Source organism: Anoplolepis gracilipes, chromosome 9, assembly GCF_047496725.1.
Source record: "Anoplolepis gracilipes chromosome 9, ASM4749672v1, whole genome shotgun sequence".
NCBI lineage: Eukaryota > Metazoa > Arthropoda > Insecta > Hymenoptera > Formicidae > Anoplolepis > Anoplolepis gracilipes.
Genome location: NC_132978.1, coordinates 7,547,105 through 7,562,372, shown reverse-complemented (window position 1 = coordinate 7,562,372; position 15,268 = coordinate 7,547,105). Strand labels below are relative to the sequence as shown.

Below are 15,268 nucleotides of genomic sequence, written 5' to 3'. Positions count from 1 at the left end.
GCAGGGTTCCCTTTGAGAATCAGGTTAGACCGGCCGAACCTGCTCCTCTGGCTTCTCGTCTCCGGTTCGCGGTTGTATACCGGCCTCGTGTGCGTACCTACTCCTTCTCCCCGGTCGCCCCAATCTCCTTCTTCCGCGTAGTAGGTAGGTACCTACCTATCTACTTCCCGCCGCCACCCTCTTCGGCATCTCTCTGTTCTCTCCCCTCTATCTCTCTCTTTCTTTCTAACAACCAGTCTTGTTACTTCCTCGCGAGCATCACCGCGTCTCCGTTATTGACGGCGTAGCCGTCCAGTAACCAAGAAATGAAACGTGAAAGAGAGAGACGAACAAAAAGAGAGTGAGAAACCGGCACCGTTCTGTGTGTTCACTCTCGATGGTCCGGCTTCCTCGTTACGTCTATTATTATACCTGTCTATCCGTCAGAACAGTGCCCGCGAGCTGAATTCCAGTTTTACGCGCGTGCCCTCCTCCACGCGCCCGCGCGTACTCCACCGTAGTAAAAGCAGATGGGCAAGCCGAAGAGAAGAGCAAACCAAGAGAGACTGGTTTTACTAATATCCACCTGGGTGAGACCGCATGGATTGCGGAGACGGAGAATTCGCGGTGTCAGACTGGTTGACCGACATCCGCGCGAATCCTCGCTCGCCGATAAATGCCGAACCTGCTCGCGCACACGCGCGCTCGGGTTCCGGTTTCCCGTGTTCGCGCAAGATTACGCGTGTCGCGCGTGCGAAACTTCTCTACCTCCCGCGAGCCACGTGCACTGTCCGACATGGATTCTCCGGTTCCGGGCCGGCACCTATCTGCTATGCGGAAAACGTACGATTACCTGCTCTCTTCGTCCCCGAACGTGGTAACCGACTGGTTCGGCTTCTTCTCACTGATGATAATTCAGCTTGTTCTCAACGCGTGCGGGAGGAACAAGTCGTCTCTTCCGCCTTCACTCTCGATCACCTTGCCCTCCTCTTTATGCGTTTTACTACATTCACATACATTAAACTTGTTAAATGCGCGCGCGTGCTTTATTATTCGTGATAAATAGTTGAGTGACGGAAATTTATTTGCTCAAATCATCAATAAAAGATATATTTGTATATGTATATGATATGTTGTGCTTTAAACGTCTTTCTCTCTTTTGCTTCTTGCAGGTCCTCACCGCCCGCTTTTCTTCTTCGAATAATTACGTGCCATACAAGCCTCAGCAACCTGTGATATGATACTCGATGCCTAAAACAGGGTGTCTACTCAAATCTTGTAAAAAAAAATTCCCTGATAATTCCCTAATATCTTTTAGATATTTTTTGTTTAAAATTCCAGATAAAAAAGAATATTTTAAAGATTTTTTTAGTGCAATTTTTTAAAATAAATTTTTTTTATTGTACACATTCTATGCTTTTCACAAAAAAAAGCCACTAGTGCTAGATTTACAAATGTATTGAAAAAAATCTTATTTACAAATGTACTGAATAACGTTTGTTAAGATAAAAATGTTTAAATTTTATAACATTTTTATTTTTTATTACTAAAAATTAAAATAAAGAATATGTACTACATAATCAATATTTTGTTAAGATATTCAATATATAAACAGAGATAGATATATATTTATAATTTGTAGTATAAGAGCAAAATTACCAGAAAGAGAATTTTTTTTAAAACTCCCCGAGTGCCAATAAAATTCCATAAGAATTTCCTGATTTCTCTAGGTATAAAAAAATTTTCTGAGAATTCCTTGAGTTTTCCATAAGTTTCCAGAGAGTATACACCCTGTAAAACTATTCACATAGACATAAACGTCTAATTGGAAACTAGAACAGACTGAAACCTATTGCTGAAAGAGAAACGATTGCGATTTCTGAAGGATAAACGGACGATCGAAATCTGGTGTATTAAACGAATATCACGGTACGACGAAAAAAGAGAACTGGAAGACGACGCCGGAGAATGTCGACGTGCACCGACGAGGGCGACAACACATCCCTGCATATGCAGGAAGCTCTGTCTCCGGTCAGTTTTAAAAGCTTACTGTCAAATAATAAGGGTATTCCCTTGGGATGCTCAAGCGCTGAAAGTATCAGTCTATCTTTGTTGTTTATTTATATGTCGAAGAAAAATAGACTGACGCTTATAGCACGTGAGCGTCCAAAGGGAACACAGCCAAGATTTAACGAATCGTACAATTATTTTTAAATAGATTTATCTGATTGTGAGAGTTATACTTCTATCTAATGTAAGCTCCAATATAAAAACTAAAAAAATCTCATTTCTCGGTTTTTTCATGTTAGATAATATATACAAATTAAATTATATATATAATATTAAATAATTAAATCATTACTCGTATAATCATTAAATAATCATTACAATTAACTGATACTTTATTCAATGCGCGTTGATTGAGAAATATTATAATTGGAAATTTTTCTAATGAAATTTTTAGTAAAATTCAACAATATTAGAGTATTATAATTTTTCATGATCTTTTTTTTTTTTTTAGTTCAACAATTCACAGAATCAATTGTACACGGACTATTTTCCACCTAGAACACTTTAAATTGCACTGTGTTACACTGTGTAAAATTCTCGTTGAAATGGTTGAATTAATTTTTGAAAATATTGTCGAAATACATGTTAGTTTTTCACGTTTATTGTTCATACAATCAATATTACAAGTATTACTATTGTAGCCTCGAATACTTATATATATTTTTTTTCAATAAAACAAAAAAAAAGACATTTAAAAAATGTATAAATGTATCATTATTGTAATAATCATAAAATATAAAGGAACTTGTGATCTCTAAGAATATAAATTTGTAAAATTAAACTTATCTTAAATATATTGGCAGTAAATATTATTGCAATGTTTGATATTGAGAGATCTACACACTTGTACTTATTTTTTTAGTGTTTCAAGCAGTGTAACACTGCGTCATTGTGAAAACAATTTGTTTTGGATATAGTCATTTTTGTTGCTGGCTGGAAAACGCCATTATTATTAAATTGCTTCCTGTACATAATTCTGGTGATTCTTTTCTGTATTTTCTCTTTCTGTTTTGTCTGACCGTATTTTTTTTCTTACTTCTTTTCTTCTTCTTTTTTTTTAAAAGACGCCACCCGTTGTGAAGGTGAAGTGAGAATCATTATCAGGATTATTGCCAGTTAACCTAGTAAAAAAATTTCTTTCCTATTCAAAATGTTATACTGTGTGAGCCTACCTAATTGATTGGCCATATTTTAGTTGCTTGTGTAAAAACGATTATTAAAAAGTACACGTTGAAAAAGCAAGTTAAATGTTCTCCTGAAAGTGATACCACAAAACAGTAAAAAATTAGACAAAGTAAGAAAAAGAATTTTTATGAACCCGGACAGTAGCGAAAAAAAAGTTCTATCTTTATATTTACTTTTCTCATCATTAAATTAATATATCCAAGTAATACTTTTTCACTTTTTTTATCTAACTGATTACATTTTGATCGATGTCTTTTTCTGAGAATTTTTAATTTAATTTTAATTAAAATATTAATTTTAATTTTAATTATGATTTAAAAGTCATTAAAAAAGTCAATTTCTCACAATTATAATCTTTGATAAAATTATCATATCATTTTTGATGGAGGATTTTTTATCTAATTCTAATTACTTTTGATTAGATTTATTGAGCAATTATTTTTATAACACATTTGTCACAAGCTTTCATTGCTTCTAATCGTAATATTTATTAATAAATTTATGTTTATGTAATATGACACACAGAGTTTACGAGCAAAAAAGGGCATATGTTTTCATAAAAATTTAGTTGTGAAATCGCCACGGAGAACTTCAGATCTTTTTATCTCAAAAAATTATTCTCAAGCCGTACTCGAAAGTGAAACACTTTGGCCCGTTACACTCGCGTTACCGTACTCTATGATGAGAAAGTCGAGTATGGTGCGTAAGGTTTGATAAAACAATTATTATTAAAAGCTACAAGCTCATTATAGTCTCATTCAGTTGACTCTTCGGTATTTTTCGTACGAGTTAAATACTTCGAAATCATAGAGTTTCCAATTTTTCTCAATTACTTTTTTTACTCGCCAATAAAAAACAATTATGTACGTGTATAAAAACCGTAGTTGATGCAATATGCAAGCTTACAAAATTTATTGATCAATCAAAACCTCTTTATTTCTCTCCCGATAATAATACATAACACTAATTACATAGATGAAAAAAAAATGATTATGCATTGATTTATTATACACTTGATATTCTCATAAATAGCAACCTAAGAAAATTTGAACGTAAGATTTTTTTATGAAATGAAATGATTAAGTTTCTCGTGACGAACGTAAAGATCCAAGATATTGCCGATGAACGCGCATAAAAAGACTAACAAAAAAAAAATAATAACAATAATTTGTCATCTTTAAACATCGCACGCGAATGAGTGCACGTGAATCTTGAGAAAAGTCAAACGTAAGAACGATCCATTTCGCACCTGCGTCTGGCGCCTTTATAATAAGCGGTTAAATCCGTATACTTACGATAAGCATCGCAAGCGTGCAAGCATACCGGGCGTTTAAGTAGCCGTGTAAATATTATCGTACTTCCGGATCGCAAGAGAATATCTTACCCATCGCGTATCTTCGCTATTTCGAAATGCGGATGGTCGCGTCTGAGCTTTCCTGTTGTCGTGGATGTACACGCGTCGATGTCCCCCTATCAAACCTTGGCATTCTTTCGTGCGCATTAAACGAACGGTATGTTGTTCGTTCGTTCGTCTTGTATATCTGTCTATCTACATACCCGGGCACAAAACTGGATGCGACGCAGGAAGAAATCCGCGGCGATGACTTTTCATATTTCTCATATAAACTGACGGTTAAACGAAGGGGATCTTCGACGATGATCGCGCCGTTCATTACCGAGATAAGAAATAAAGGCTTTTTAATAGAATTCCCCGAGCGACTGGTTATTTTGTATCTTCATTAACTTTTTCGTTAACCGATTCGTTATTGGGCGGCATCGGCAAAAAGGAAAAGAAGAGAAAAGAGAGAGTCTCCCCGTAATTCGTGTGTGCACGTCTTTTCTCGATTCGAATGACTCATACTGATCGCAAAAACGAGATTGAAAGCGTATAAAAAAAGTGTATCGAAAATAAGCGCGCGCGCGCGCGCGCATCGACGAAACGAACGCCGAAATATTTTGCTTACGAGACAACTCGCGGTAAAAAGGAGAGCACTTGATGACTAACGATGATAAGCGATAATCAGCGAAAACGTTAATTAAATAAACGATGGTATGCGTGTAAAGATAAATAAACTTGAATCCACAGATATTTCGATCCTCTACACGTACCTACCAGAAACTTGCGAAACACTTAATACCTAGTTATATAAAAGATTGAAAATGGCTGTGCAAGACAATATTATTCAAGCTGCGTCATCATGCGATTACCGAATACAATAAAATACCGTACCCAGCATTCGATGAACAATAACGCAAGAAAGATTTCATTGTAATTACAATCGTTATTATTTTTGTCACAATCAACGCATTTAAGGCTAATGATCTTACAACTGAGAACACTAGCATTAAAGTAATAGAAAAAAATTACTTAATAAAAAGTTTCTGTCTAGACAAGATATTATGGTAGTATAAAAACAATATTCTGTATTTTACAATTCAAAAGTTGCTGAGAGATTGACATTTAGAATTAAAAAAAAAAAAAAGTTACCTTTTATTTTTAGTAGATTTTTTAAATTTACATTAAATTTATTACATTGTATTATTTGACATTGGACTGATATATAAGCAAAAAATATGTTATAAATATCACATAAATATAACAAAGGAATACACAAACATAAAAAATACTGTTTTAAGAAAACAAAAAAAAATATAATATATATTTATTTTTTTATTTTATAATATAAAGTGACTAAAACACTATTAACAGTCAATGAAATTATAGGTTTTTCCATAAATATTCTAAGCTAATAGCCTTAATAAAACAGCTTTTTAAACATTTTTCAGAACGCGTTATAGAGTCAAAAGCTTATAGATATCTGCAGTCCTCACTAGAGCAGCGAGAGATGATAAAACGAGCAATAATGAGTTTACGATTGGAAAAAGTAAATCGCGAAAATATTCCGGCCGTTGCAGGAACACGACGCGAATGAGGATCGTATCCCAAGACACGTACGGAGCCAGGAACGTACCACGAAAGAAAAGTACCTAACGATTCCACGTATCTACGTTGCAGCTGCGCGCAACGCGATCGGCAATAACTGCACGTTGCAAACGTCCGCAGATGTTTGCGCGTGATTCGCGATCTACGGTAGCGAACGGATAAGAAACGAGAGAGACGTTCGAGTAACCGTCGTCGAGTTTTAGTCGCGAACGGACGGGCCATTCGACCGGCAGACACGTCTGGACTACTGTCCGTTGCGGGCTTTCACAAACGCAGTCCTACCGGCCAATTAACTGTTATTATGAAGCACTTCTTGCGTATAAACAGAATGAGCAGCATCCTAAACAAGTTACCACGATCCGTAAGATTCGCGGTAATCATTTTGCGAGCTCGCGAAATTGCGAACATTTGTCCTATTTGATTAGTTTTTTCGCGATCAAATAATTGTTGTCGATTGTTTGGATGATAAATGAAATATCATCTGCGTTTTTACGAAAGTTCTTGCTGTCATTAAGGGAAGTATTTTATAAAAAGGATGATATAAAATTATGAGAAGTGTCACGCTCAAACAAGTTTTGCCAGATAATTCGATAAACTAGGAATTGATTAATTTTCTTAAGTCTCATGGTAATAAATCATCTTTATATGACGGATTATTTTAATCTGTATGTTACAAGTGGATTAAACCAACAACAGACTTGATTAATAATAATAGAATAAATGTTAAGCAAACATAAATATGGTGATAAAAAATATATTTTTACGCTTAATGCCCAATACATACAATGCACACTAATGCAATATACAACGCTCTAATGTGCTATATATATACATCCTTGCCTGCTATTATCAGTCGTATGCGAAATGCAATAAAAACTAATAAATTCGCGCGCGGTTTCCGTGGATCAGCGAAGAACGATCGATATGTCAATGACTCCGTACCGGCACGATAAATTTCAACGCGACTGACGTAGGATTAGATTCCGGATGAAGTCGGTACACGGTCGAGTATTCGCATTGCAGCGTACTTAACGTCGTGTAACGACCGCGGGAGGTTTGTGTCGCGGTCGCGAGTTGATTAATATCCTTAGTCGGAGTATCTGAGACCCCTGACATCGCCGATCGAGCATATCGCAATGAATGGCGCGCGACGTCAAAAATAGCTCTTCCCGGTAGCTTCTCGGACGGTTATTATTTAGAAAATAAATCTGCGAAAAGATCCTTAACGACATCGAAGAATTTCGGTAAAATGCGTCGAAAAAGTCGAAATTCGCAAAACCGCAACGCTCACGGCGGCACGACATTTTTATTGTCTGCGTGACATTACCGTTACGCCAGGACCGTTTTGTCCATTAGACACTGAAGATACAATGCTTGGTGTCTATGAATGTTGCGTTTAAGGCCTGTAAAAAATTTATTGCCACTAAAATATAATGGTGAAATTTATTTATAATGCGTGCGTCTCGTATTTCTGCACAGTTCTAACAATAAGTTACATCGGGATCTCGAAATTACGAATTGGTATATGTATATACGTATATTGATATGATTCTGATTCGATTATCGCGTGATAAAGATAAAATTTCAGATATTAATGTGATTGGTATTATCTAAATCAAGACACATGTCTATTATGTAAGGTACATAATCACATATGCATTTAGAATTAAGATTAATATATGTTTAATTTAAAATTATGTATACATAGAATAAAAAACGGATAACAAGTCTTTAAAATATAAAAGCGATTATGCTTAAAAAATGTGTACAGCAAAAGGCGTGAAATTACGACGTTGTTAATAATAAGTTTGTCAGGTCTGAACACCAGAAAGTCATAATCACGAGATAAACATTGTTACCTTGACTCGTGGAGACACGTGTGGTCTATTCAGAGACTCGCGTTCATCCATTAATGATTTTACCCGTACCTACCGACCGTATTTCATCGCGCTAATCCTCGCGCTTAATCGTAGGGTCGCGATTATTCATCGGCGACTAGATTTACGACGATCAACGCGAGAAAATATAGGAACTAGTGACACTCTCGGGATTAAGTCTCGCGCACACCGCGAAAATGAATAAAGGCGGGAAAAGGATACTTTTCGGAAAAAAAGAGGAGAGAGAGAGAGAGAGAGAAAAGAATTTTGTGCTTAGGCTAACAGCGAGCGTAATTCATGTGTAACTTCGCGCGCGCAAAAGGTGTCTAGACATTAAGAGGATGATTCATAATATTGTTAATTATGTTAATTGACGGAGCCTATCGCTGCGGCTGCGGCTGTTGCAATATGCACGAGGCTTAATGGCGCTGCCACGTCGCTCGCTGTCACGTTACGAATGATGCCGCGGTGACTGTGTGGCATCGAGCAGCTCTCGAGGTCTCGGAGGTTTCCTTAGAAAAAAAAGGAGAGAGAAAGAGAGACACTCTTCGAGCGCCGTAACTTATGTTACTGGCTAGAAAGCATGATAATCCGGCGACACGTGGGAAATTCCAAACGACGTCGTTACTGTACCGTATCCTTATTCATACGGGTCGAAGGGGTTTTTGCGCACGCTAACTTTGGAAATCAGGTGCATCAGTAAAGTGAGCGTTGTCAGAAATTGACCATTAACTATATACTACTTCTTTAGAATATTTATTTTATGAGCAGTATAATCTCTCAGTAGAAATAGAAGTTTTAGCAAAATTCCAATCAGACTTCTCTTTATTATTCAACCACTGAACTTTTTTACTTGCAAAAATTCTGTAATTCATGAATAATTTTTGCAATTTTACATTCGCTGTTGATCGCGTATGGAGAATAGCTTTCCGTAAATTTGTCTGATATTCATGAAATATAAAAACATGTGATAAAAATAATTTTATTCGCAACGAAAATAAAATTATTTACCGGTATATTTAATCTATTCGTGACTGTATGTCACACAATTGACATTTGACGAAAAGTTGTTAGGTTGCTAAACGCACGTGTCGATTTTTGAAGAACAATCTAATCGCGGCACAACAAGGCTTGTGTTGGATAGTAATTAGATTTACGATAAGATGATGCCGCGTAAGAATAAATCGTACGCTCCTTGGAAATGAAAGCTGTAAAGCGCGTTAACTCTTCCTGAATCTCGCGGCGAAGAAAGCCGCGTGCGATGTGGCGATCACCTGGAGAGTCGCAAGCGAGTGAAACGTACCTAGATTTTGCTTATAATCATTTCATCTTTGAATATACTGCAAGAATTTCTCGGTACGCATGTTACAAGCAACGGGCGATTAATTATGACGAAGGGATGGCTGACGGTACGTAGACGGTAACAGAGATCTCGGATTGTGTGCGCGCCGCGTCAAGATATTAATATAATTTCTATCGAGATATTATTAGCATTCTAAAATGTTATAGGTTGTTGCAATACATATTCATAAATACACACATAGAAACGGCTTTATCCGGGACTTTATCCGAGAGCGCACTCGGGCATATAAATCCTAATGTCATAAACCACACTGTTAATGCGATTAATAAATTAGCACCGACTATGTGCAATGCGTTTAAGCGCCGTTATCATTGTATTTGTAAATGATTTAATCCAGCTTATATGCTCAAGCTGTGGCAACAAATGCATAATTTCAGAAAAAAAAAACAGAAAAAATGAAACTCCCTCGCAAAGTGGGGAAGAGGAAAGAGAGGCGATCGGTATTGCACAAAGATCAAGGCTTCTTGTTATTACTCGACGTAATGCGACTAATATTTTTATGCAATTATAGAGTGTGAGATCACGCTCTGTAATCGCACTGCAATTTATTACATATTTTTTCTTTTAATATTAATCCAATATGATAAAAAGTATTGGTAATAAATGTCTGATATGACAGCAAAATCAAGCTAAAAGAGATCATCGCGTCACACTTGAATTTAATCAATATTCACAATCAATTCGCTAAATCCTCTGTCCGATGATAACTTTACAATCGTGCAATGTACGCGACGACAATGACCCTAGCTACCTATATTACAGGTGCAGGAGACGCCAGTCTCGCCGGCGTCCTCCTCTCTGAGCAACCCAAATCAAAACGAGAGCGAGCAGCAGGTCTTGCTGACGACCATGCAGCCTGTGAATGTACACGAACTTGATCTACACGAACCGCCGGCTGTGCACACCCTTCATCCGAAGTATCACCATCACCATCATAGTCACTATCACCATCATCACCATCATCATCATCAGCAGCAACAGCAGCAGCAACAGCATATTCAGGGCAGCGATTCGGACGATGTGCAACAGCGGAACGCGGCGACAGACGACTCGGACGGTCGGGTGACACCTGTCACCGAGACAGCCGCCGGCCTGATATACAACGACGGCCAGAAGACAGTCATGTACACCCACGATAAAGAGATCATTTACGAGAATGAGCACGAGGTGCAGGTAGTCAAATATCCGCCACCGCGACCGTCACCCCCCTCGCCGTCGCCGCCTTCGGCCTGCGTCACCCCGAGATCCGCCGTCTCGGCCACCGCTGCCGCCGCCGCGACCGCTCTACAGCTGCACTATCCGCAGTTGCAACTGCACGAGGACAATCTGCCGGCGACGGTGCGGCACGCCGTGAACGCATCCGTACCGAATGGCGGCGCCGCGACCCCCACGACGACGGTGCTCGTGCTTTCGGAGCTCGTTGCCGCCGACCCGGCCGTCGCCGGTGCGGCTGCGGCCGCGCAGCAACTGACGCTCACTGCCGCCGCTGCCACAGCTTCGCTTCGTGTCGGGTAAGTTTCTTCAATTTTTCCTCCTTTTCGTTTTATTAATTTCTACTCTTCTGCAATCTCTATTATAAAGTGTGTCGCGCCCACACATATATTTTTTTTTCTTGTAAATTCTAACAATCTCCTTATTCTTATACCTGTTCTTACAGAACTGAAAGGTATATCTAGAGATTTTGTGAAATCATTAAATTATTCGTACGATGCTAACCTCAAGCTGCATTAACTCGAAGAATAATTCGAAATTAAAAGAATGAGATGCTTACGTGAATGGAAGATCTAATCTAATGAAAAGCAGAAGCCCAGGTAGTTAACGATATAGTTTACACACACATATAAATTTATATTTAGTGCAAAAATACAATTTCCATATTATTTCGTGTGTATGTCCTTATTTATTGTTTAAAAATTTGATAATTGTATGCAACATTATCGCTCGCATATATTATATGTTTATGTCGTAAATCTTATACGCATATTTCAAATATAATTAAGTCCATCCTGACTGTATAACAGTCATCTGATGATGGTATATTCGAGAGACGCGCGACAGGTTGTAATTCATCCTCTCCCCGATTATTGACTCACAATGCGTCTTGCGGTTTGTCTATCTGCACAGCGGATGCGACCGCAACGCGGACACGAAAAGCAGTCGATGGCAACATAGACGTTAGTGTTTTTCATTAACACGTATCTCCATATGTGCATGAAGTATGTCAAAAGATATTGCTACATACAATGGTTCGCCATGTGCGTTTGTGGACGAGACTAAAAATGGATAACTGTATGTTGCAGCTTGAACTGTGCTTAATATCGTGTCGCTAAACGCGTTATAAATATAACATAAAAAAAAACAACATTAATTGAAATGAATCATGTTTGTTCGTAACGATGCGAGAGACATTTGAACACCTGATCACAAGCCGGACATAAGCATATATTTCCTTGTCGAGATTGCCTCAAAGATATTCAACGCGATAATATATTAAAACGAGAGGACTCGACAAAGGTCAGGACGAAAAAATAGAAGGATAAGCTAAATGTCAGCTCCGGAGCTTGTTACAGTCTCTTCAAACGAATTTAGAGATTCACAGTGGTTCGTTAGCGCGCGTATTTATGATACTGCGTCCGAAACGAGAATAATAATCGCAAACTTTTACGAGTTACGCGAATTTATTCTAAAGACATTAAATAAATATTTGTCGCTTGGCGATTGGAGATTTATTCGTCCAATTGTAATTAAAAATAACCAGATCAATGAATATGTATACGGATTAAATCAACCAAGATTGAATCTATCGATATCTATTCGATATCGGGTAACGATAATACTAATTGAGTTTTTCCCAAAAATAAATTAATTCTAAACGATTTGACGAGAATGGCATGACAAAAGATCTCGATAAATAATGACAGATGATATTTCTTTTTATTGAAATCTTGTTCTTCTTATTGGCAAATTATTCTGGCTGTTTACACGGTAGCACGGATACCGTAAAAAGAATTGGAACGATAGTATATATAGCACCAGAAGAGCGCGGAGTGTTCTCTGGTCCGTGTATCAGCGTTGACAATTAACAATTATTGCGCGCACTTGGCCGCGAGCGGTGCGGATAAGTCACGTTGCTATGTAGAATTTATTATTATGACACGGGAGAGGCTCTATACGATATATCTCGTTGCGCATGTGCGCGTACGGTATGATACGCGCGAATTACGCGCGCGCGTTTCGCTCGCCGACAATCCGCCGCATGCGTGGAATATCGCGAGCCATTAACCATTAATTGTGCACACCGGCGCGCGCCACTTTGCGATTTTGCAACAAATAAAAAGCAGCCGCAATTAATGACGACGTGAGATATGCATATGCAAAGACCTTGGACGTATGGAAGGAAAAGGACAGACAGAAAGCGGGAGAGAGAGAGAGAGAGAGAGAGAGAAGAAAATCGCACCACTTCTCGCAAAGTTGCTTATTTTTCGCGCTCACCCCGTTATTACGAAGCGTGTTATCATAAACGCTCCCCTGCCGAATTCCGCTCGAAGAGCTGAGATTCTTTCTCGTGCGGCCGTTCACCAAACGAAGCGCGGCCGCTCCTGTGTTTTTTCTTCGCTTTACCATTTTTCGTCAAAACACGGTTGGTACACACAGATTGAAAAAGAATCAGCCGACTCATTCCCGAGAAACGACGACTGCCTCTCCCGCTAAGAGGTGTCTCCTCTTAGCGATCTTCGAAAATTCAAGTTCCCTTTCACTTCGCACCTTCAAACGCGTCACTGTACGTTTCGACGATCGAGACGCCGCGGAGAGAGAAAAGGGAGACCTTGAAGAGATCTCATTATATGATTCACTCGCATTTTCGACGTTGAATATGATTTTATTTTCATTATCAATGAAGATGGAACATTTAATATGATGTAATATAAGCGAAGAATTATTCTGCTATATTGATTGTTGCTTTTTGATGCAACACAAAATATATCTTTATATTTCCATGCTATATTTGACAATTAATCTCACAGAAAAAAGTGTAAAAATACTTCATTTTTTTATTTACCTTATCAACAAACATAATAAATAATTAATAAACAATTTTTTGTGCAAGAAGAAAAATGTTCCGAATAGAATTCTTTTGTTCTTCGCAATCGAATCGAGAAAAAAGAAAAAAATCTTTAGAGATAGGTTCCTCTTCTCTTCTAGTCCTCCTTTGTCTAGTTCTACATGATCAGAACGCAGCTCGCAAAAAAGAGCTCCTACGTTCTTTCATTCTCTTTCTGTGAGTCGCCCATAGTCATAAAGATGAAGAGAGAGAAAAGAAATACCAGGAGCATTCCACTTCCATTGATTCATGATCTCAAGAAGGAAGTAAGAAAATAAGTTTTTCGCGAATTTCCGTCACCTTTTATGTATTTAATTTGAACAAGATTATAGTTTTCTATCACTGTATGTCTCGTTTTTCATAAAATTTAATTTATAAATATGTGAAGTAAAAGATATAAGTAACTTTTACTTTAGCTTTAGATTATATAGTGAAAAAATATAAATGCGAGAATAAAAAAATTGATATTAATTTTCAAAATAAAAAATATACGCTTAAAAAAGAGAAGAAAAAATAATTACATGAATGAACAGAGCAGGTGTGAATTTATAATTGCAATCTATATGTCCGTTTTATAATTGTCAGTACATAGAATGAAGAGGATATGTCTACTTATCCTCGACACTGGTTCGTCCCTTTAATTCAAGTTTCTTCCAAGACAAGATTATCCGTCAGGGTATGCGGATTGATCCATCTTAAATTGTGAACCTGTCTCGAATTTTGCCGTCGGGCGAGTAATCGCGAACGAGTTAAGCTGTGGAATAAGTAGCTTAAAAGTAGCGTGAGGAGAACAGATCTCGCTTTCGATGACAAGTTCCAAATCGACTGACTGATTTTTGATCCCGAATCACGCGCTCATCTCTTTTTTGTACTTGATACATTTCAAAAGTACCTTATAATAAAACTTATACATTTATAAATTGTTTTGCTAATAAAAAATAAATATTTTTCTGGATTGACAGATAGACTTATGCAATTATGTTTGAATTTATTTATTATGTATCGATTTAATTGCGTAAAAAAAAAAAAAGGAAAGCAACTGTTACATTGGAAAAGAAGAAAAATTGTTATTTTATACAAAATTTATAATTTATTTCTTGCTACCTTCTTTGGCCCAAAATGCAATACGGTTTAATATATTCCTTAATATACTTCTACACATTCCATCATCTTTTTCAATTAGTCAAACGTTCCGAGACGTCCTAGTTCGCTCGCTAAAGAATTAATCGAACGACAACTTCTCTGCCATTTTACAAATAACACACGACATGCAGACCCATTGCGCCGATCGATCACCGTCTCTTTCTCTCGAATCACCGTCGCGTTGGCCGCGATGTTATCAGCGACCCACGTGTTTGTGCACACCATAATGGATATTAAAAACTTTCAAGAAACATCGCGCGCTACGAAATATCTACAAGCGTTGTACTTTTTGTGATTCAGTAATTTGCATTGGAAAATTTACGACGTTACTCCTACGCATTAGCGGAAAATCACGCGCTGATAGTTATATCTCGAGGCATTCCGACTCTCGCGATCGGCGCCGACGGTTTTTCGCCCCGCGAAATTATAATGTTCGCGCAGCGACGGCTTCACACGTCGCTGATCACCGTGTTTTCCTCGTCAATGGGACGCGCTCGCGCAAATATAATCCTTGTCCCACGTGCACGACGACGCCGCCGCCGCCGCCGCCGCGGTAACCACAATAGCCGCACAATCGCCTAATGGCGAGGACCGAGCACCGCTTG

At 38.0% G+C, this 15,268-nt stretch overlaps 1 protein-coding gene and 1 long non-coding RNA gene across 5 annotated transcripts in view; one reads left to right on the top strand and one right to left on the bottom strand.

The window, feature by feature from the left end:
• LOC140669820 (uncharacterized) overlaps positions 1-15,268 on the bottom strand; it is a 78,054-nt gene that overhangs the window by 43,708 nt on the left and 19,078 nt on the right. The gene's annotated exons all lie outside the window — the stretch shown is intronic.
• The window catches only part of Grh (grainy head), a 105,097-nt gene continuing 91,336 nt past the window's right edge, over positions 1,508-15,268 (top strand). For 3 of the 4 annotated variants that reach the window (XR_012047410.1, XM_072899953.1, XM_072899952.1), the window contains exons 1-2: positions 1,517-2,010; positions 10,181-10,929. Coding sequence is in view for 3 of the 4 variants with exons in the window: in XM_072899953.1 (XP_072756054.1) it covers positions 1,948-2,010; positions 10,181-10,929 (812 nt within the window). In the remaining variant the exon portion in view is untranslated. Of the gene's footprint in view, positions 2,011-10,180; positions 10,930-15,268 lie in introns of all 4 variants that reach the window. The other variant, XM_072899954.1, reaches the window with a different exon arrangement.